Source organism: Calonectris borealis, chromosome 1 (assembly GCF_964195595.1).
Source record: "Calonectris borealis chromosome 1, bCalBor7.hap1.2, whole genome shotgun sequence".
NCBI classification, from domain to species: Eukaryota; Metazoa; Chordata; class Aves; order Procellariiformes; family Procellariidae; genus Calonectris; species Calonectris borealis.
Genome location: NC_134312.1, coordinates 70,198,491 through 70,221,768, shown reverse-complemented (window position 1 = coordinate 70,221,768; position 23,278 = coordinate 70,198,491). Strand labels below are relative to the sequence as shown.

Below are 23,278 nucleotides of genomic sequence, written 5' to 3'. Positions count from 1 at the left end.
TTGGAAAACCTACAGTCTGCATATACAAGAGAGGAAAATCTCGTTCCTGTGATAACCATGCCTACCAACAGAACTGGACAGGAATGTAGGTCTGGGATGGGCAAATTTTCCATTTGTAGATGAGTTGGGTTTGGAGGCTGGCCATGGTGTCCTTCCTATTTAAATATAAGTTGCTTATCCCCTCACTACAAAGCCCATTCTTCCACCAAAACAACTGAGAAGGTATGGTCTTTGTTGATGCTTTTCACAGGGCTTGACCTAGAGAAAATCAAGCAAAGTATTTGCCAGTCTCACATTAATCCACCTCTCCAGTCTATAATCAGAAGCTTTCTTTTTACAAGTTTGAGAAAAGACACAAAAGACACTGACATTCTTCTGCTTCCACAGCAACCAGTCCTGGCCTGTGCAAGGAAGTTGCAGTTTAATTAAACCAGTTCAAAAACTGATGCTGTTAAATTAATGCTAAGTCTGTGGGAGGATAGATGTTATTTTGCTGAAGAGTGCTTTCTACTGTTTTGACTGAAGTGGTAAGGAATGGATTTAAGCTAAATCAATAGACAACTTACTTCAACTGATATGTGTCCAAAAAAGGCATTTGCATCAACATAATGAAACAGCGCAAGATTTTCATGTAGACAAGACTCAGAAGAAAATGTAACCATATTATACTTTGGGAATACTGTGAACATGCCTTGTTTTGCCTTTGTCTTCTGTCAACACCTCCTCCACTGCCTCCAGGGGTCTGCTCCCCACAGCCTGACGGTTTTATTAACTATCTCTTCCTGTCTTATTTACCCTCAGGTACCCACTTGTTGGCAAGTTACACTTCTCTTTATCACCAAACCATTCTATTTGATGTAGCTCTCAAAACTGCAGCTTCCTGCAGTTCTGCTAAGTTAAAAGGTTCCTCTTCAGGGTAGTTTCAAGCTCATGTTCCACAGACTTTCCCCTATTTCCTCTATTTGAAACAGTAATAGTTACTACAGCTTCAGAGCGAGACTGGCTGGGGTTTCCTCAGAAACCAAAATATATCACTTCAGGTTTCTTGTGTGTCCAATGCCATGGAAATGTCAGAATGTGACTACTCCTTCTGGGAAGTCCATCTCTCTCCAATGGGGTGACACACAGTGACTGAGCAAAAGTATAAAAAAAGGCATAAAACATTTTTAGCAGCTCTGCTTTCTTAGCCTGGCATGATATCCCAGCACCTGTTCAATCAGCTTGAGCACACTGGTTTACGCTACAGAGTGGGAAAAGTGCTTGGGAAAAGGTCAGTTCTTACTCTTCTTGCTGTTATTGGTTCCTTCCCCCAGATGCCAGCACACTCAGGCCAAGACTGGGATGCAGATCCTGAGGAATCTCGTCTCCCCCATTGTGCCCGAGCCACCACCACGGCTGCATCGTGAGCTGCAAGGGGGGAACAGACGGGATCTCCAGTGAGGAAGCACTGGAAAACATACACAGTGTTGAAATCGTGACATCCAGCCATTCTGAGGACATCAGGGCCAATATACAAAATAGGTTAGACAGAGTTTGGTATTAGACTGGCTGAACAAAGAGAGAGCTGACACTGTTGGAAGACATTTTAACAGAAGACTTGCTCTGATGCTGTTGAATCAATGGCAAATCTCCCAGTAGAAGTAGCCTCTGGCTGCAAATGTGTAGTTAACAACCCAACTCTGTACAGCGCATACTGCTTCCTACGAGCTGTAGGCAGCACACAATCCCCATTGATTGCTGCATTCAAAAACAAGCTGGAGGTGCTGAGCACATTAGAGTGCTACTGGTCGTAGTAAATCCAACCATTCTAAATTTTAGACAGTCTTTCTGTTTCCCCTCTGATATACAACATGTTGCAAATAAGTGCCCGGTTAAACAGACTTGATTTTGCCCCCATGCATAACAATCCTTGAAAGTGCAAGTTTTGGAACATCTTTGAGAGAGAGTGGTGAGTTGCGGCAGGAAAAGCAGTCTCATACATTTCAGTGCAAAAGACATCAGGGAAAAGGAAATTCTTTTCTGTGCCTTTAATTTAAGGATCAGACAATTCAGAAAGTCGGTATGTTAGTGATAATTGCTAATTTCCTCTTCAAAACTCAGATTGTATCTTTTGAGTCCCTACCAGAATATTTTCATGCCTATTTATTTATTAGAAATGTAAACCACCTTCATTTTTTTCTTCTTATCCTTTTTAGGAAAAGAGACAGAGGAGAAGAGATTTCCACCTTCTCATTATTACAAAATTTAAGGAATGCAATGTGCAATTCAATCTGCTGAGAGATTATTGAAGAAACTCAAAAGCAGCGGTCACACACAAGTTTAACTCTGCCCCCGTGTGTGCAAACATTAAAATACACCCTCCCATTCATTACCTGGATCCTATTCTATTTTTGTGCAAAAGGATGTATTAGTTTATGACACTAATTATATATGACATCCACAATGACACGTAGCTACAGGACACCTTTTCTCTTCTACACTCACATGTCTCTCTCTGCGTTATGAAACTTTCTTTATGAATGCACTGGCCAGTAAAAAACAAGCCATAGAGATATGCCTGTTGCCTGTACTAATAAAACAAGGAGAAGTAAAAGTGAAAAGAAAAAACAGGCAACTCTGGAATTTTACCAGAGGGATGGTCCTGTTAAGATCAGGAAAAAATTTCACTTCTCACCTTTGCCACGCATGCCCTGTGTGAACTTCCCTGTTCTCCCCTGTGCCTCGCTTCCCAGACTGTGATGCGTCGATACCATCACCTTCGTGTGTGTGGATGAAAAGGAACTACTTCTTCCTCTGTAAACTCACGCTGAGGTTTCTCTAGCCATCTCACCTCATCGGCACGCAGGGTCACAAGGCTCTGTCAAGGACAGACCAGCCCAGGCCACCATCACTGTCATGGGGACATGCTGCTCCAGCCAAAAGGGCTCAGCCCTTCCTCAGCTCATGGCTCACAGCCCACAACCACACGGACAGCAGCAAGGGAGCAGGCCCATGAGCGACGCAGCAGCTCTGTGAGTTCTGTCTCATGCCCTACCCCAGGACTCCTGTTTATTGATTCATTTTGGGACACCCCCCTGGCTTTACTGATGACAAATCGTGGGCCAAAGTGCCACTGAATGAAACAGGCTCTCCACCAGGTAACCGATGGGGTGAAGTGCAACAGGGTGTTGCAACACCCCAGCTCATATCACAAGCGAGACACGCATGAACAACCTGTGGCACAGGGACAGGGCGCTGCAGGAGCTGAACCCTGCACAAACACAAGCCGGATGGGGGCACAGCCGCCCTCAGCCCTTATCTTTTGATAAGGAATTTCACTAGGAGGAAAGGTCCGCAGGGCGCACCAGTGCACGCCCCAGGGGTGTGATCACCTCCATGATTTTTAATTGATTTCAGCTTTCACATTAACCTGCGTGACTTGAGTCTACAGAGAAAAAGCCGCAGTCTTGTTTGCCAGATATGGGAGGACCCAGAGCACCGGCGCCGCTCCACCATCTTCCCCTGCCCCGGCCAGCGACCAGTCACTATTAAACCAGCCGGGCAAGAGGCAGCTGCAGTGGGGCTGCCCAGACGGCGTGCAGGGCCATGGCGACCTACGTGCAGCTGAGCACCGGGGCGAAGATGCCCCTCGTGGGGCTGGGCACCTGGAAGGTAACAGCTTCAGAGAAAAGCACCAGTATTGCAGAGCTCCCTGGCATAAAACTCTGTTCCGCCTTGTCCAGCTCTGGAGAGCTGTCCTCGTGTCTGGGGCTCTGCTCTACCTGGCTGTTGGGCTGAACCTACATGCGAGAGGGGCTATGGAGAAATGGCTAGAGACTGGCTTCAAGCCCTGGAGCCCATGCTTACGACTGCAAGAAATTCTGTTCTCGTAAAGAAAAAAAAACACAACCTGTGGGAGGAGAGGATTGCTTTCAGTAAGGTGGTTTTCCTGTTTTTATTTTGCTAGGATACAGGTATTTAACATGTACTGATTTGAGATTATTAAGATTTATGCATTATTTTTAGTCCCCAACTGGGCAAGTAACAGCTGCAGTGATGGCTGCCATCGATGCTGGGTACCGCCACTTTGACTGTGCCTACGTGTATCAGAATGAGAACGATGTTGGGGAAGGGATCCAGCAGAAAATCAAGGAAGGCGTTGTGAAACGAAAGGACCTCTTCATCGTCAGTAAGGTAAGGATCTGAAGATCTTCCACCCTGGAGCAGGGGTGGCGAAATGCTCTGTCTATAGTATTTTTATAGTAGGAAGCTTAAGTACTGGAGACAAACTTTATGTTGTAGGATAAGGTCAGGTTGGATGGGGCTCTGAGCAACCTGATCTCGTTGAAGATGTCCCTGCCCACGGCAGGGAGGTTGGACTAGATGACCTTTAAAGGTCCCTTCCAATCCAAACTATTCTATGATTCTGTGATAAAGCAATTCATAACATCATTCAAGTCACTCCTGATACAAGCTTACTGCTTCATCCCATTCTGTATGGAGAGTTAGGGAGGATACGCTGTGTCTGCACCCTGCTGTGGTCTGGTACTCTGATGAGCAGACCCGGAAGTGCTGAGGGATGGATGAGGAGAGGCCATCTGCAGACCAACTGGTGCAGGAGAAGGGGAGCAGGAAAAGGTAGAGTGGGCCAGGTAGCACCAACCAAGTTAGAAACCCATAATGCAGAGGTCTGAAATCACTTGGTGTCATGGACAGATACAGAGGCAGAACCAACTTGGTAACGGCACCTCACTGACTGCTAAAGCACAGCAGAGGAGATAGGACTGGCAGTGGCTGGTGCTTGTTCCGGCAGCTGGGCCCACAGTCGTGCCAAAGGGGTGTCTCTGCTGTGTGAGGAAGATGAGGTTCTGGGCACCTTGAGACAGTGTAATCTGCCCAGCACATCTCCCAAGGAAGGTGTGGTTGGTGGGTTCTCTTTCTCTTGCTTACTAAGGAAACCAGGATATTTAGCTGGATTCTGAAGTTACTTCTTACCTTGGTAAAGGTTGGTGCCAACCGCTTCTTTGTGGCTTGTCTTATATTTTCTTGGCTTTGCCTGCTAAATTTTTTACAGGATATGTACAAATGGTCAAATCTGACAGAAAACTTTTTTGAAGTAAGCCATCCTCATCTCCCCAAGTCTGACCTTGCAATAGGAGTTTTTACTACAGATCTGTCTGATCATGTGTAGTGCCACTGCAGATACTGCCTTCAGCATCACAACCCAGTCCTGCTCATAGAGCAAGCCCCATCTAAACAGCACTCATTCCACATCACCTTCCAAAGAAGATGGAGCATTTCTGTCCTATGTAGGAGTACCTGAGAGCTTTAATCCAGAAGATCACGGTGTGCCTTGGCTTTTTGTCTCTAGCTATGGTGCACATTTCATGAAAAACCTCTGGTGAAGGGAGGATGCCAGAAGACTCTTGCCGACCTGAAACTGGATTACCTGGATCTCTACCTCATGCACTGGCCTTTTGGGTTCAAGGTACAGTAATAGCAATGCCCTTGGCTTTCCCTCCTGGGAGAGCTCCTCAAAACTGCCAGTAATGCTTGTAGTACTGCTGCTGCTCCAGTCCAGAAAGACCATGTGTCTGTTGTGTGTACCAGCACTGCTCCGGTGTGCTCATTCAGCTTTACTCTGGCCACGTGAGCCAGGCTCTTGATCTCTGCCCCTGAGACTGCTGCTTGCACAGCGTCCTCTGCCCTTTTGATACCAGCGATACAGACCTAGCACTAAGATCAGGCCTCCCAGTTGCAAGCATAAGCTACGCCACTTTCCCTTTCTTTTACAAATCCAAAGCATGCTCATCTGAAAATTACTCCTTGCAGGAAGGAGGCCTGCGCTTTGCTGCCTGACAGAAATTCTTTCCTCTGCATGTTACAGAATCGCAGAGCGAAAGAAAATGCTTCTGTTTTCCATTTCTCTCTTTAATCACCAAGTACTTAATATAGCCCAGACTGAGCTGACCTACAGCCCAGATTGAGCTGACCTTGCCTGTAGGAGCCCTAGTGTGGTTTCACACACCTTGGATTTCAAAAGATGAAGCTTTTCAATACCAAACTTTCGCAGACTACATGTACTTCAAAGGATTTATGTCAAGTTTGTGTATATATATATACATATACTCTTAGCTTTTCCTTTCTGCTACACCCAGACCAAAATCTCTATTCTACCTAATGCTTTTGAACTCCTCAACTTCATTTCATTCTCTCAATATTATTCTAGTTAGCTTTATGTGGACAAAGTTGTCAAGTGAAACTGCATAATATTGTGGCATCTAGAAAATTCCAATCATTCAAAACACTTTGGCCATACTGTCTAGTTACAGGCTGTTCTGATTTTCCTAATACAGCAATTTAAACGTGAGCCTCCCCACGGGAAATGTCAGCAGTACCTTTTTCAGCAGATGTACTCCAGTATAAATGTGTACGTTCACAGGACCAAAATCAATCCTTCATATACCTTTTTAAAAACAACTGAAGAAGCTATTATTCCTAAACGTGCATGACAGAATAATAAATTAAGTGAACTCATGTAAGACTCCAGGATATTGTTCTATGAGTAAATCACTTCCCTGCATGCATTTTGTGGATCATCACTTCAACGGGTCCAGCAGAAATACCTGTCTTTATTGGGATAGTGGCTGGCAAAAATGCCATGACCCCTGCATGAATAAGAATAAAAAATGACTGAAGAATTAATACAGTTATTATGAGAATTACTTGAGTTTTTTTCATGCACTATTAGCTTTACCTCCTTATCTATCTCCATGCACTACACGCACTATTACCTTTAGCTCCTGTTTGGTTCTTTTACATAACTAGCGTCCCAACAGAGATTATTTCAAGCACTCTCTCTCTCATTGACAGGCAGGAGAGGAGCTGTTTCCCAAAGATGACAAAGGCATGTCTATACCTAGCAACACTGATATTCTACAGACGTGGGAGGTAAGTTCGGCCACAGCAGAAGAGTCCTCTGTCCTCATCAGGCTCTTCCATGTTTTCATTACCTTCAGCAGTCACAGAACTGTTGTCTCATGCATGCAAATTAGTTGGAAGGAACAGATGGCAGTACAAAGTAGTACTTTCATAATGTGAAAATATGTCTGCAGGAACAGACAACTGAGTCAGAGAGAGGACAGCCTAGTTATTCCTATTCCCCAAGTGCCTTACTTGAGTGCCTGACCCACAGCCAGCTGCACAATCACTTTCAGTGGAGCTGCAAACCAGACTGAGGTTAGAAAAGGTTCTTTGCTTGACCATAACAACTGTACAATTGTCTTCACCACAATTCTTGCACCCTTCTTGAATTGCTTAAATACATTTTACAGAAATAAAGACATTCTAGGTTGACATCTTGCCTACAGTGTGGGGTACTGCCCTTCAGTGCTTGCATAATAGTGGGTTACTGAGTGTCATCGTTCTTTTCCTTATGCAACTTGGTGTGAATTCCCACAAACCCAGGGAATGAGAATTTGGGCTTGGGTGAGATGGCACTAATGTACCAGTACCTACTTTTCCCTCAGAAAACTTTGCAACTCTAAATAGTTATTTTGTGCTGCTCATGATGGGAAACAAGCCACATCAGGAAGAACATCTTCTTCAAGACCTGTCTTGCGTACCGGATTATGATTTTGTTCCTCTTCGTGTTAGGCCATGGAAGAGCTGGTGGATGCTGGTCTGGTAAAAGCCATTGGAATCTCCAACTTTAACCACGAGCAGATTGAAAGAATCCTGAACAAACCAGGACTGAAATACAAGCCTGCAATTAACCAGGTAAACTGCTAAGTGACTGCAGATTAATAGTTTTCAGGGATTATAAAGATCTCATTACAGTTGAATAAGGATATGGAAAAAGAAAGAACAAAGTAGAATACAGCATGTACTCTTAAATCCCACTCTGAATATTTCTGGGTACACAAGACACTGGGATACTTCCTTTTTTGTCTCATCTTGCTGAAACGCTGTTTACAAATGTTGGAGTATTTCCATGTGAAACATTCTTTATGGAAGAATAAAGAACCCTGAGATGAGCTTCGTGAAACCGCTGCAGAAAAAAATGTATAAGCACTTTGTGTAAAAATAGGTGTCTTCAGTACTAAGGATGCTTATTATCATGTAGGCCACTGGCAAATTAGGGCAAAAGGCAGCCTCTAATTGGATTAGGAGATAACCCATGGGGCACAGCAATATTACAACAGTTCTGCCACTATCAGCCTCTGTGCCTTTGTGTTAACAGATCGAGTGTCATCCATACCTCACCCAGGAGAAGCTGATCAAGTACTGTCAATCCAAAGGGATTGCTGTGACAGCATACTGCCCTCTTGGCTCTCCTGACAGGCCATGGTAAGATTGCTTTGCAATTTGCAAGGAAGCTGGCATGGATTATGCTTGAAACATTGAGACTACAAGTGGACCATTAATCATTCATCTAAATACATATCTCTGTTGCTAGGTTGGATCTTTCTATGGAGGTTCCTCACCACTGATCTTCTTTTGTCTGTGTAGGGCTAAGCCAGAGGATCCTTCCCTTCTGGACGACCCCAAGATCAAAGAGATTGCAGCCAAGCACAACAAAACCCCAGCACAGGTATGTAGGTGCCAGACAGTGGGTACTCCTTCCTGTAACACGGCCATTAAAGAACATAGATGTGCGAAGCAGGTAGAACCTGCATCCATTCCCTATGAACTGTGGCATTCCTCTGATTCTGCCCTAACAATATAGATTGTTTATTATATGGCCTGCAAGATATGCTACTACTATCTCTTTGGCCCTCAGTCAGAAAAAGATTCTTGATCCACTTTCAGATGTCAAGTCCTCTTGCAGAGAATGAAAGCCTTGCATAGACTGCTGAGAGTCCAGGTGGGAAGAAAAGGAATTGATTGTTCCAAAACTGGATGGGAAAGGAGGCCTTCCAATTGGGTCTCCATCACCTCTCTCTTTGCCCTTCAGGAAGAGATACCTAGGCCACAGGGACAGGAATTATTTGAATTGTAGCTCCACAGAAAGGGTTTAGTTCTACTGAAATATACACTTGATGGCAAACAGGTATTGGAACAGGCTCTGCTTCCTCCAGAATAGGTGCTGTCCTCTCTCTGACTCAAGTTGTCTGTTCCTGCAGGTTCTCCTTCGCTTCCAGATCCAGAGAAATGTGATTGCAATTCCCAAGTCTGTGACACCACAGCGCATTGTGGAGAACTTCAAGGTGAGTGATTACGAGTGAGCTGGGTGCTGCCCTTCAGGGATGGCACGCCTTCCCCCTGCAGAGCCAGCAGCGATCCTTTCTCACCCTTCCCAAATTCTCCTCAGGCAAGAGGACTGGGCTTTTTCTCTCTTTATGCTTACCTAGACTCTACTGAGGGTTAAGTCAGGCCTACCTTTAGAGAGGACAGATGAAGAGGTCTTATAGGACGTTTCCCGTTCTGTGGCTTGTGGATGAATCAGCAGGCACAGCTTGCTTGGAGCCCACACACAGTAACACGCCAGAAAAGTCTTATACAGAATAAGCAATGTTCATAAAATAGCTCTTGTGTCCATAAAACAAGTTGTTCCTCTATCTGTTAATTCAGTGGTCCATGACTGAAAATGGACCCTGCAGTGTGAGGCTGCTCTCTCTCTGCTTCACACTGTTTTATTTTTCACAGAGGTGATTTCCAGCTGTTTCTCTTCTTAGGTGTTTGACTTTGAATTGACTAAAGAGGAGATGGCAACCCTTCTCAGCTTTAACAGAAACTGGAGGATCTGTGCAATGAGCATGTAAGTGACACTGCTTGTTTCCTTTCAACTCTTCCATTTTGAATATTCTTTACAAGGAATTTTGTGTCACAGCTACTAGGTAGCATGAAATTCAGTTTAATTAAAAATCATGCCAACTCAAATTCCAACTGGTTTGTCCCAAAAATACTTTTTCAGGAGAGGGTTTAATATTTTCATTTTAAAAACAAACAAAAAAAAGTAAACAAATTACATTCTCATTTTGAATTCAGTTTTGAGGGAACTCTCTGTAACTTGAATTACAAAAAATGGGTTCTAGATGTTCATTTAATCTTTGTCTGTATTAGAGAAATGAGGACACACATCTCCACATATTCTTCCTGTAATTACATGATGCAGATCTTCTTGGTAGCTCCTCCATTAAACCTCTATTCGACATTTACTTCACCCAAGAAAATAACACTCCCTCTTTGATTTCTTTCAGGTCCAAAACTCACAAGGAGTACCCTTTCCATGCAGAATACTGAAGATGCTCGGTAACATGGCCTTCACTGGTGTCTCATGTGCCTCTGCTCTAACTCGGAGCTGTCTATTTATCTGGTTTTCTTACTGTGTCTGCCCTGCGCTTCCAGTAAAGGCACGGGATGTTTATCCCATGAAATGTATTTGGATTCTTTTTTTGGAAGAAGGAAATAATATTGCTCTACAGAACAAAATGTGGGATGTAATAATTTTCTGCTCATTAGAAGAGGGCATTACTACTGAATAGCCTGGGTAGAGCTGCAAAGCAGAAAATGGGGAGAGTTTGAACCACCATTCAGTGATTGCCTTCAGTCTTGCATCAGCAGAAACCAGATGTTGACAAACCACAAAAAAAACCCGTGCATCCACAATTTCATCAGAAGTGTTCCATATTTTAAATAAAATTAATTCTAAAATGCAAAAACATTATTGGCTGAAAGTCTGTCGTCTAGTGTAGGAAAAACCCTAAACCCTCCTACCCAAAGACGCACAGAGAGGTCGGCTGCAGTCACCTGCACTTCAGGGACACGAACCCTCCCTGGGACAAGGAAGCCACTCGGCACTTTCCCCTGCGGGCACCAGAGGGCAGCCAGCCCTCAGAGGAGACCCCGTTGTCCCCTCCCCGCCGGCCACCAGCCCCCGAGCTCCGGCCACCGCCCCCAGCGGTGCCGGGGGGCATTTCAGACGCCACCAACCCGGGTGTCTGCCCCCCGGTCAAGGGAGGCTCAGCCCCTCGGTGCTGCACCCAAACTGCCGGCACCTTAGGACCTTCTCTCCAAAATTTCCACTTTCAACTCACAAAGATATAGTCCAAGGCCCTGTGTTTCCCAGCTTCCTGAAGGAAGCAGCCCATAAAGCCCTCAGCAATCTCCAGGCAGAGGCAAGACATCCATCCTGTGAAAAAATACACCATGTTATTGAACCCAGGAAGGGTACAATATTTACTATGGCGTGGGAGCCAAATATTTAGGGAAGTTCTACCACCTTTCACAATCACCCTCTTTCCCTTGGAAAGCTCCTGCTCAAACACTTGCTCTAACTCACTGCAGAGCCATCACTGTGGGCAGTCATACAAATCCATCCAGACGCTCCTTGGCTAAGGGCAGCACTTACTGCCCCATCCCACCCACGCTGAAGGGCTCTCCTGCACCCACTCGAAGGGTCTCTTCTCTCATCCCAGGGCACAGACAACAACCTACTGAAAGAAAGGAGATATCAGAAGGGTTTAGCCACATCATCTTGCTGAATAGGCTTAGGTGTCAGGGATGAGAAGACAGGAGCTGTCTGCTTAGGGCAGGCAAAGTGACCTGCATCTGCCACAGAGAGTGCTCATAGTTTTGTTTCTGGAGTTTCATTTTAAATACACAGTTTTGCCAGTTCATCAGATTAATAGCCAAATACCAGAATTATCAAAGACTAAAGACTTCGACAAAACTCTTGAGAAGACATAGAGATGGTGCTGGGACCTCAGAGTATGCTGCTGGCTTGATCTGAACTCAATGCAAGAAAGAGGCCAAGGTCTTAGAATTGGATTAAACCTCTATCATCCTGCCTGCATCCCTGCCTTAACAAGCATCTGGAAGTTGAACTGATGCACACCATTTAACAACATAAACCTCCTGTTTCGGTATAGTTCTTTCCCAAAGGCTCTACCATCATCTGACAACCCCAGCCACACCTTCAGGACAGAGAAACAACTGAAAGCTCCCGTGTCTTGGCATGATCTGGGGAAAGTCTCACACCAACAAGCACAAACAGCAAAGCAAAATGCAAACCTTCTGCCCAAAATTCTCTGTTAAAAGACCAAGACATCTCTCACTCAAGAAACCATTGGGGAAAACCAAGCACCCACCTTCACAGAAGTACGTGAGTTCGCAGAGGAAGCAACACAAAAATCTCAGAAGAAAATGAGAGGAAGGACCAACTGCAGTTCTCAGCCATGCTCTCCACCAAGTCTCATCATCTGTCATCATAGACCCTACCCAGCTACTTGCCACAGGAGCGCAAGGCTTTGAAACCTCTCCCCAAAAAGACAGGGGAATGAGAACAAACACTGCAGGGTTTTCTGCCCTTTCTTTCCAGCCCATCTTCCTGGCCAAACAGCCGGACTTTGCAAGCTTTCACAGACTCACAGAGCACGACTCTTTGGTGGCACCAGTTCACCTTGGTGCTGCTCCAGTACAAAATCTGACTGATTCTGGCAGTTCTACACCAAGACTTGAAACCCACTCACCATCGATTGTTTCTGAATGTAACATGGCTATCACTAATAAATCGCCAGCACAGCACCACAAGCTTGAGTGCCTTGGGAATACAAAGGAAAGGAGGGGCAAACTGGCACTTCAGCTGGTCTTTAGGTTCACTTGAGAAAATACATTGCAGCCAAGCCAAAATGTGTCATTTTGCGTTTTTCACTGACTTCTGTGAAAAACAAACCAGCCCCCAAGAAGCTGAGCACACTCAGAGCAGATACATGGAGAAAGAATCCCAAAAAAGGATGAAAGATAAGCCTTGAGTTGTATAACTGTTATGTGATTCAACTGAAACACCACATCCTGCTGAGGACAGCCAATGGCACTGACACAAAACAGGAGGAAGAGAAAAACTAATTATCTTGTCTGCCTTCAGTTAAATGAAGCAAAAAGAGCCTGGGCATCTGCTGTGGGAGAAGCACGCAGAGAAAAATGCACCATTACACATACTCCCAACTTATGCTTGTACCTGAATCAATTCTCCAGGTATAAGCAAAGAGCAAAGCCTCCCGAGCAGCCCTAACATACTGTTATGGAGTACTTACAGGATCCTGCTGAAAAATCATGTTGTTTTCACTGCACCGTGACCACCTCGTGAGTACAGCATATTTTGTCTCTCCAAAATTTCAAAGTCAGTTTCTAATGTGAAATTAAAGGTCACCTACCATTTATTCTACACTTGTATATTTTATTCTGAAATATGGTCTGCACCTCCCTAAAGACAGAGAGACAATGTGATCACTGTGACACTGACTGAAAACTCACTGCTCTTCTGCAGCTTTGAAAACATACTAAAAAATACTTTCTCTCAACATTTAAAATTAAGTGTTTTATACTCATGATTTTCTAAATTACTCATAAGCTCACTTACCCCAAAATGAAAGCTGCATTTGTCCCATCTGAAGCGGGGAACAGAGTGCTCCCCACTCTCACTAGCCAGCCACACTGAGGTTTCTCTAGCCATCTCACTTCATCAGCACGCAGCGTCACAAGGCTCCTGGGACCAGCCCAGGCCACCATCACTGTCATGGGGACATGCTGCTCCAGCCAAAAGGGCTCAGCCCTTCCTCAGCTCATGGCTCACAGCCCACAACCACACGGACAGCAGCAAGGGAGCAGGCCCATGAGCGACGCAGCAGCTCTGTGAGTTCTGTCTCATGCCCTACCCCGGGACTCCTGTTTATTGATTCATTTTGGGACACCCCCCTGGCTTTACTGATGACAAATCGTGGGCCAAAGTGCCACTGAATGAAACAGGCTCTTCATCAGGTAACAGATGGGGTGAAGTGCAACAGGGTGCTGCAACACCCCAGCGCATATCACAAGCGAGACACGCATGAACAACCTGTGGCACAGGGACAGGGCGCTGCAGGAGCTGAAGCCCGCACAAACACAAGCCGGATGGGGGCACAGCCGCCCTCAGCCCTTATCTTTTGATAACGAACTTCACCGGGAGGAGAGGCCCCTGGGGCGCACCCTGGGGTCATCACCTCCGCGATTCTGAACTGACTTCAGCTCTCACAGGAGCCCACAGGAGCCGAGCCTCAGCAGAAGGCTCGCCCGAGCCGGGGCTGGCCTGCCTTGGAGGGGTCGGTGTGAGGCCCGCTGGGCCCCGGCACGGCCGTTACGGCCCGGCTCTACCGTGGGCCCCCGGCGGACGGCTCCTCCGGCCGCGGCCGCCCGCCGCGCAGAGCCGGTGCCCTGCGCCGGGCCTCAGCAGCCGGGCCCGCCTGACTGGGGCGTCGGCTCCGGCGGGAAACGCCACTCTCGGAGAAATATCAAACCGGCCGCGGCGGGAGGGAGGGGGCGCTGGGGGCGGCCTAGGCCCCCGGACACCCCCCCACATGCAGGTAGTTCGCCCCCGTACCTTACCATAGCAACCGGCTGGGACCCTCATTGGTTGCCCCGCTTTGCTGCTGATTGGGCGGCGCTGCCATCGGGGCAAGACTTGAGCGGTGATTGGCTGCTAAGGAGGGGAAGGCCCAGCGCTACCAACCGCCGGGGTGGGCGGGGGGCACCACCCCCAGGAAGGGCTGTACCGGCAGCCCCGGGGCGGGCCCGGGCCCGGCCGCTGTTAAAGCGCTCGGCGGGCAGCGCGTTCCTGTGCGGGACTATGGCGACCTACCTGCGGCTGGGCGCTGCGGCCAAGATGCCTCTCCTGGGGCTGGGCACATGGAAGGTAACCGCGGCCGCGAAGAGCCCTCGTACAGCGGGTCCCGGGACCGCCGCCGTGCCGCGGCCTCTCGCTCCCGGAGAGGGCGCAGCGCTGCCGGCGCCACCGATATCCCGGCCGGGATTCCCCGCTCGGTGCGGCGGTGCCGCTGCGGCGTTTGGCACCGAGGATCCCTTCCTGCCCGCTGGCCCCTCGTAGCAGCCCGAGCTCCTGTGCCGCTGCAGGGCTCCACCCAGGAACGCGGGTCACCGAGGCCTGGGCTGAGGCCCCTCCGCTGGCCTAAACCCCTCCTGAAGCTGCTGGGGGCTTCTCCTCTGAGAAGTGGTGTGGGGAAGCGAGGAGGCCTTGGCCCGGCCCTGGAGATCGGTCCTGGTGTTGGGGCCGAGGCTCTGCCTGGGCGTGGGGTGACAGAGGAACGCCTGGAGGCTGGCTTTAAGTTTAGGAGCCTGTGCTTGAGGTGTGTACAGACCCAAGGAGCTTTATGGAAAAGCTCCTCTTGAAGCCCCCTCGTGTGTTTATCTACCCTCTAGCTACCTAAGGAGGAGCATGGGAGAACCCCAAATCAAGACATAGCATACCTTTTTCCCTTCAGTCCCCCCCAGGTAAGGTGGAAGCTGCAGTGATGGCTGCCATTGATGCTGGATACCGACACTTTGACTGTGCCTATGTGTACCAGAATGAGAAGGAAGTTGGGGAGGGGATCCAGCAGAAAATCAAGGAAGGCGTTGTGAAACGAGAGGACCTCTTCATCGTCAGCAAGGTAAAGATCAGATAGCCTTGAATCATGGACAGACCTGCTTTACCTGTGAGATTTTTATAGTAGGAAACTAAAGTAGTTTTATGCTGTAGCATTGGAGAAACTTGTAATGTAAATGAGATCACTCCTGATACTACTTTCTTCTTTTGCTTCATCAGCACAGTGATACAGTTGGATTCCCTCCTGTCCACTGATAGTAATTTTTATTGTTGTAGCCATTGGATAGGAAGAGAGAGTTCCCTGACCTCTGAGCAGGGAGAAGAATCACCCTTATCCTAACTGTCTGGTGGCAGCTTTCTTCTCCAGTCAATCCAATGACTGAGGGAACTCAAGACTGTGATTTCCCCTCAAAATCCACTGAGAACTTGAGCACCACAGCCCTGCTGTGGTCTGGCACTCTGATGAGGAGACCCAGAAGTGCTGGGGGATGGATGAGGAGGAACCTGGCCCTGTATCTCATAGCTCTGCTGGAGCAGAGGGCCCATCTGCAGACCAATTGGTGCAGGAGAAGAGAAGCAGGAAAAGGTAGAGTGGGCCAGGTAACACCAAGCAAGGTAGAAACCTGTAATGCAGAGGTCCGAGATCACTTGGTGTCATAGACTGATACAGAGGCAGAACCAACAGCACCTTACTGACTACTAAAGCATGGCAGTGCAGATAAAACTGGCAGTGGCTGGTGCTTGTTCCAGCAGCTGGGCTCACAGTCCTGCCAAAGGAGTGTCTCTGCTGTGTGGGGAAGATGAGGTTCTAGGCACCTTGGGACAGCGTAATCTGCTCAGCACATGTCCCAAGGAAGGTGTGGTTGGTGGGTTCTCTTTCTCTTGCTTACTAAGGAAACCAGGATATTTAGCTGGATTCTGAAGTTACTTTTTACCTTGGTAAAGGTTGGTGTGTGGCTTGTCTTATATTTTCTTGGCTTTGCCTGCTACATTCAATGCAGGAGTCTTACTCATGGTCAGGAATGACAGATACATGTCTTCATTTAAAAGCCACCTATTGCAAAGGCAGACTCAGTGTAAAAGGGGGTAACACAAATGATGTCTTAACTAATGGAACCAGCGGACTTTCTCTATTATGGTCCTACTCAAATACATGTGCTGTCACTGCACATACTGCCTTCAGTGTCACAGGCCGGTCCTGCTCACAGAGCAAGCCCCATCTGAAGAGCACTAGGATGGCCTCATCCCACATCGCCTTCCAAACAAGATGGAGCATTTCTGTCCTATGCAGGAGAGTACCAGAGAGCTTTAACCCAGGAGGTCACAGCGTGCCTTGGTTTTTTCTCTAGCTATGGTGTACATTTCATGAAAAACCTCTGGTGAAGAAAGCATGCCAGAAGACTATTGCTGACCTGAAACTGGATTACCTGGATCTCTACCTCATGCACTGGCCTTTTGGTTTGAAGGTACAGTAGCAGCAATGCCCTTGGCTTTGTTTCTTTTGACTACTGCTTTCGGGGGGCTATATGGCTTTACAGCCCAACAATTGCTGTGGCTGAGAAAGACAATCACATGTCTGAATGTACCAGCACTGCTCTGGTGCTCAGCTTTACTCTGGCCATGTGAGCCAGGTTCTTGATCTCTGCCCCTGAGACTGCTGCTTGCGTACCCCTTTGATCCTGGGAATGATGGTCTGAAAACTAGGGGCAGGTGTCCCAGCTGCAAGCATAAATGGGCTGCTCTCCCTTTTTTTTATGAATCAGTGTATGCTCATCTCAAAATTACCCCTTGTGGGAAGGAGGGCTGTGCTTTGTGCGGGAAGGAGGGCTGTGCTTTGTGCGGGAAGAAGGGCTGCGCTTTGCTGCCTGTCAGAAATTTTCCTATGTGTTACAGAATCACAGAGCAAGAGAAAATATTTCTGTTTTCCATTTCTTTCTTTAATCACCAGTTCCTTAATACCGTAGAGATTGAGCTGATCTTGCCTGTAGGAGTTTTAGCAGTGTTCCACTGAGACAGGAATTCAAAAGGTGAAACTTCTTGGGGGCCTAAACTCCTTCACAGATTAGTGAAGGAGCTGATGTCTCAGGTTGACTATTTCTAGTCTTAGCCTTTCCTTCCTACTACAGTCTGATCAGTCTCCGTCCTACCTGTTGCTTTTGAGATGCTCATCTTTATTTTGTACTCTAGTTTATCTTTACATTGACAAAGCCAGGAAAGTGAAACTGTCTCAAGGTGACAGTAGCAAACAACTGTTAAACACAGTTCGGTCTTGGTGTGTCTCTTCATAACTTGTACATAAAGGCTTTTCTAATTTTCCTAGTATTAGTGGCTTTACACTGAGCTTTGTCTTGGAAGAACTTTCACTGCACATAATACCTCTTTTCAGCAGAACTGGTGTTGTATATGTTCCCAGTACCTAAGTCCCTTGATGCCCTTCTGGAGAAAGAACACAACAGTTCTTCCTAAGTGGGCACAAAAGAACAATACACAAAGTGAATGTGTATGAGACTGGAGGCTATAGTTCTGAGTGGTTTGTTTCCTTGTAGGTGTTTGGGTAAGTCATCAGTTTGAGGGGTCCAGCAGAAAAAACCGTCTTTATGGGAATTGTCACTGGCAAAAATGCCTTCAATTCCTCCTACTCCTCAGGAAGGAATGACTGAATGTAGACAAGAATCAGTGTTCTTGCCTGCACTAGAAGTTTAAGCTATCATGGTATTTAAGCGAACTTCTCGACATACTCTCAAGCATTTTCTTTCTCCCTCACAGGCAGGAGAGGAGCTGTTTCCCACAGATGACAAAGGCATGTCTATACCCAGCAACACAGATATTCTACATACATGGGAGGTAAGTTCAGCCACAGTGGAAGAATCATGTCTTCTGTCCTCAGCAGTGGTGTTAGTTTCAGCAGTCACAGAATGGCTCATGCATGTATGCAGAATTAGTTGGAAAGAATTCACAAAAGTATGTGGTAGCTTTTAAAAATGTGCATACTTAGTCAAGCTATTATTCCTATTCACTGTGGATTAGCATTTCAAGTCACTGAGCTGCACAGTCACTTTCAGTGGAGCTGCAGACCAGACTAAGGTTAGAAAAAGTTATTTACTTGACCTTAACTGTATGATTTTTCTTCACCACAGTCCTCATGCAGTTCTTGAACTGCTCAAACAGATTTTGCAAAAATAGACACTTAGGTTGTGATCCTGCCATCCTCGCAGGGCATAGCCCTCCAGTGCTGTGACAACAGTAGACTTAGTCTTCTTTTCCTTGTGTAACTCAGTGAATTTCAGTCTCAACAATGATTTTGGGCTTTAGTATGATAGAAGACATGGCACAGATACTACCAGTACCCACTTTTCCCCTGGAGAGTCAAAAACTTGGCAAGTCCAAACAGTTATTTTGTGCTTCAAAATGGAAACAAGCCATATCAAGAAGAATGTATTCAGGTCATGTCTTGTACACTGGATGCTGACTTTGCTCCCCTTTGTGTTAGGCCATGGAAGAGCTGGTGGATGCTGGTCTGGTAAAAGCCATTGGAATCTCTAACTTTAACCATGAGCAGACTGAAAGAATCTTGAACAAGCCGGGACTGAAGCACAAGCCTGCAAATAACCAGGTAAGCTGCAAAGTGACTGCAGGTGAATAGTTTCCAGGGATTATAAAGATCTATTACAGTTGAATGAGGAGATGGAAAAGGGAGAACAAAGTAGACACAGCATGTACTCTAAATCCCGCTCGGCATATTTCTCGGTACAAAAAGGACCGGAATATTTCCTTTTTGTCTCACCTTGTTGAACCACGGTTTACAAATTCTGGAGTATTTTTTCCCTGTGAAGCATTCTTTCTGGAGGGATAAAGAATCCAAACATGAGCTATCATTCTGACTCTAATCAGTGACTTTTATAAAGCCTCTCAGAATGAAATTCCAAAACCACATAAGGACTTAATATAAAAGTTGGTGCCCTATAGAATTATAGTCTTGTATTCTCACACAGACCACATGCAGGGTGGGATGAAGGCAGCCTGTAATTAGGATTCAGAAAAAAAATCTCTGGAGCATGGGAACAGTACAGTAGTTCTACAACTATCAGTCTTTGCTCCTGTGTTGGCAGATTGAGTGTCATCCATACCTTTCCCAGGAGAAGCTTATCAACTATTGCCAATCCAAAGGGATCACTGTGACAGCATATTGTCCCCTTGGACGCCCTGACAGGTAATTTCCAAGTGGGTTAGTGTGGTTTAAGTTTGAAGTATTCAGACTAATTGAATGAGTAATGGCACAGGTGTTTTTGGGTTTTGTTGTGTTGTTTTTTTTTAAATTATTCATGCTAGGTAGACTCTTTTTGGAGTGACTCTTTGCCACTTCTTCCTTTTTGTCTCTGCGTAGGGCTAAGCCAGAGGATCCTTCCCTTCTGGATGACCCCAAGATCCAAGAGATTGCAGCCAAGCACAACAAAACCCCAGCACAGGTATGTATGTGCCAGACAGTGGGTACTCCTTCCAGTACTACAGGCATTAAGGAAACTACATCAAAGCGAGGCTACAGCCTCTATCAGTGTCCCTGTGAACTATGGTGCTCTTTTCTGGTGTTAACAAGCAATGCAGGTTGCTTACTACGTGGCCTACAATATATGCTACTATCTCTTTGGCCCTCAGCCAGAAAAAGATTCTTGACCCGTTTTCAGATGCCACTTCCCCTCTCAAGTCCTCTTGCAGAGAATGAAAGCCTTGCATAGACTGCTGAGAGTCCAGGTGGGAAGAAAAGGAATGGACTGTCCCAGAACTGGATGGGAAAGGAGGCCTTCCATGTGGGCCTCCACCACCTCTCTCTTTGCCCTGCAGGAAGTGCTACTTAGGCCACAGGATTGGGAATGATTTGAAATGCAGCTCTGCAGAAGCGGGTGTAGCTTAGGGAAAATAGCTGTTGGAACAGGCTCTGCTTCCTCCAGAACAGGAGCAGTCCTCTCTCTGACTCAAGTTGTCTGTTCCTGCAGGTTCTCCTTCGCTTCCAGATCCAGAGAAATGTGATTGCGATTCCCAAGTCTGTCACACCACAGCGCATTGTGGAGAACTTCAAGGTGAGTGATTATGAGTGAGCTGGGTGCTGCCCTTCAGGGATGGCATGCCTTCGCCCTGCAGAGCCAGCAGTGATTCCTTCTCACCCTTCCCAAGTCCTCCTCAGGCAAGAGGACTGGGCTTTTTCTCTCTGTCTGGAAGCTAGGACTACAATGAAAACTACAGCTGGAGAAAAGATAGACAGAGCTCTTGGAAACAGTATGCCGATAACCTTACCGGTCACCTTACATAGTGTCGACCTGTTCTTTGACTTGTGAATGAAGTGGCAGGCAGGGCTTGCTTGGAGCCCAAGTGCAGTAACATACCTCAAAATATAGAGTAAGCAATGCTAAGAGAAGTGTCCTGGTGTCAATAATCCACTGCTCCTCTCACTGTTAAGTCAGGGGTTTTTTTCCTGATATTGGACATCAAGATTTCAGAAGTAACATAGCTGGATTTATTGAAATAAAAGTCTTCCAGATATTTCTTTGGAATTGGAGAGAAATGCATCTTCCACAAATAGAGGCATTCTGCAGCACTCAGTGCTCACCAAGCATCTTGGAACAGCTAGCACATGTAACTGCAACTGGCAATCGTTTTTTCCCTTCTGCCAGTAGTCTCAAAAATCCAAAGATACTTCTTTTCCTTTCCCTGTCTCATGAAGCCATTATTTCTAACCAGCACCCTTTCTGATGTGAACTTGTTCTTTAATCTTGTGAATCTTGCTTCTGATTTTGATTTGTTCAAAGAGGTGATTTCCAGCTGTTTCTCTTGTTAGGTGTTTGACTTTGAATTGACTAAAGAGGAGATGGCAACCCTTCTCAGCTTAAACAGAAACTGGAGGATCTGTGCAATGATCACGTAAGTCACAGCTTGTTTCCTTCAAACTCTTACATTTTCAATAATCTTTATTCTGATCTCACAGGTACTGGTATAGCTGTTTAAATTGGGTGTATTTTGAAATCTGAAATCATTTGGGGGATCTGTTATCTAATATCTTAGTGGAGTTATATTTCCACTTTATTGACTAAAGGATGAGTATAAGTCATACTACTTATTGTGAATCCTTTCTCCAGGAAACTTTGTGTGCCTGGAATTCCAAAAGGAGGGTTCTAGTTGGTAACTTTGGCTATGTCCATATTGGAGAAATAAGCATTAGGCAGTTTTAAATTTATGGTAATTTTTTTCTGTGAGTTGTTATAAACTGATGTCAGCTCTTACATAGGTGAGGTGGTTGGGGGAGGGAATGACTATCTGAAGTGCAGTATGAGGAACGACTGCTTGCAGATGTGCACCTTGGAAGCCTATAACAAGACAAGAAGTCTTGGCTGAAAGGCCACAGAAACTGCTGTTTTCTCTGTAAGCAGTGTGAACTTCAACTCTATCTAGAAAGTAACTTGGTCCCACCACTGTTCAGTGCTCGAATAATAGGAAAAGACTTGAACTTGTTGGTCATGTATGCCATTTCTATACTAATATGTCTCTTAAATTCATTCTGCAGTTACACAATTCAGAGCCTTTCTTGAAGGCTCATCTACACACCCAGTGTAGTTCTATGTAGCATTTATTTCAGCTTTGAGAGTAATTTTTTCTCTTTGATTTCCTCCAGGTGTAAAAATCACAAGGATTACCCTTTCAATGCAGAATACTGAAGTTTTATCCTGCCTTCCTGCAGGCCTCTGGAGTCTAATGAGCTTCTACCATTGCCTAGAGTTGTCCACTATGTAGCTTGCACACTGTATCTCTTCTGCCAGCAAAGGCATAGTATATGTATTCAGTGACTTTGGGTTTTTCTTCTTTGGTGGAAGGAAATACTAAAATTGTTCTAAAGAACAAAATATGGGCTATAATAATTTTCTACTCATTAGATGAGTGTCTCTGCATGGCTGAAATAGGAAAGCAGAAAACATGAAGAATGAACTAGTAAGTCATTTTTTCATCTTCTGTCTTGCATCAACACCACTTAAGGTTGCAGGGTAAGGATATGTGAGCATGGAAGAAAGATCCATCCTGAAAGAATGAACTACATAATCACTGCCTGAAGATAAGAGACAACAATAAACTTCACTTCTAGAGCACAGCCCAAAGCTTTCTGGAAAAGAAGAATAAATGGGAGAAATGTCCAGACCTACAGATGCATACCAACTCACACTGGGCCTTATTTCAGTCGCATTCTTTTACAGGCTGAAACTGGACAGAGATTAGTGTTCAATTTTATTCTTATCCAAAATAAAATGTTTAGATTAATGCTGGTTTGGAAGTTCTATTCTAATGTGACAAATGGACAAACCAAGTCACTTGTATCAACAATGTCACTGGAAACCATCATCCATATTCAATTTTAAATGATGTCGCAGGAGCATCGATATCTTGTCTTGATCAAAAGTTGAATAACTTGATATAATAAGCTTTGGTTGACAGAGCAATGCTGACAAGAACAGTAGAGTATGACAAGCCTTAGTATGGACTGTGGATCAACAAGCAACAGGAGACCAACACCTGAAACTGCTGGAAAGCTATACAGTGGCATCACTGTGGACTGATTTGGTTGGTAGCCTGTGCTGACATCTAGCTATAAAAACCCAGAGTAACAGAGACTGGGGTGAGAAGGGAGACTGTGTTAGGGCGGTGTCTGATACTGCATAGAAGCAGAGGGTGCAGGGCGGAACTGTTAAGTGTTAATACTGAGCTGCTGCCCAGAGCCTGACACTAGAGCAAGTGTTACGTTCTCTCCAGGATATGCTGTGCTGACTTGCTGGCATGGTAATTGGGACAGGTCTCTGTTAACTGTAACTATATGAGTAAAGCTTTCTCCTGACAAAGCCTATCCCTCATGGTGGAGGATGCAGGTGAGCCATGTTGGGCAGTACTAGGATAGCGAGGAGG

General features: G+C 45.9%; 2 protein-coding genes across 2 annotated transcripts; both read left to right on the top strand.

The window, feature by feature from the left end:
• The first annotated feature begins 3,444 nt into the window (after positions 1–3,444).
• Positions 3,445–10,629, top strand: LOC142086586 (aldo-keto reductase family 1 member B1-like). The gene is made up of 10 exons (XM_075159754.1): positions 3,445–3,651; positions 4,006–4,173; positions 5,351–5,467; positions 6,853–6,930; positions 7,636–7,758; positions 8,222–8,328; positions 8,491–8,572; positions 9,105–9,188; positions 9,657–9,739; positions 10,182–10,629. The coding sequence occupies exons 1-10, from the start codon at positions 3,586–3,588 to the stop codon at positions 10,222–10,224; spliced, it is 951 nt and encodes a 316-aa protein (XP_075015855.1). The 5' UTR covers positions 3,445–3,585; the 3' UTR covers positions 10,225–10,629.
• Positions 10,630–14,450: 3,821 nt separating this feature from the next.
• Positions 14,451–22,639, top strand: LOC142086590 (aldo-keto reductase family 1 member B1-like). The gene is made up of 10 exons (XM_075159768.1): positions 14,451–14,650; positions 15,237–15,404; positions 16,690–16,806; positions 18,107–18,184; positions 18,831–18,953; positions 19,450–19,550; positions 19,725–19,806; positions 20,332–20,415; positions 21,171–21,253; positions 22,002–22,639. Exons 1-10 carry the CDS (start codon positions 14,585–14,587, stop codon positions 22,042–22,044), a joined length of 945 nt encoding a protein of 314 aa, XP_075015869.1. The 5' UTR covers positions 14,451–14,584; the 3' UTR covers positions 22,045–22,639.
• The last annotated feature ends 639 nt before the right edge of the window (positions 22,640–23,278 follow it).

Bases quoted from the DNA above. Each gene is read 5' to 3' on its own strand.
- LOC142086586 (XM_075159754.1), top strand. From the start codon at position 3,586: ATGGCGACCTACGTGCAGCTGAGCACCGGGGCGAAGATGCCCCTCGTG. The intron at 5,468-6,852 runs GTACAGTAATAG...TCTCATTGACAG, and splicing joins ACTGGCCTTTTGGGTTCAAG to GCAGGAGAGGAGCTGTTTCC. The intron at 9,189-9,656 runs GTGAGTGATTAC...TTCTCTTCTTAG, and splicing joins GCATTGTGGAGAACTTCAAG to GTGTTTGACTTTGAATTGAC.
- LOC142086590 (XM_075159768.1), top strand. From the start codon at position 14,585: ATGGCGACCTACCTGCGGCTGGGCGCTGCGGCCAAGATGCCTCTCCTG. The intron at 14,651-15,236 runs GTAACCGCGGCC...TTTTCCCTTCAG, and splicing joins TGGGGCTGGGCACATGGAAG to TCCCCCCCAGGTAAGGTGGA. The intron at 18,954-19,449 runs GTAAGCTGCAAA...CTGTGTTGGCAG, and splicing joins ACAAGCCTGCAAATAACCAG to ATTGAGTGTCATCCATACCT.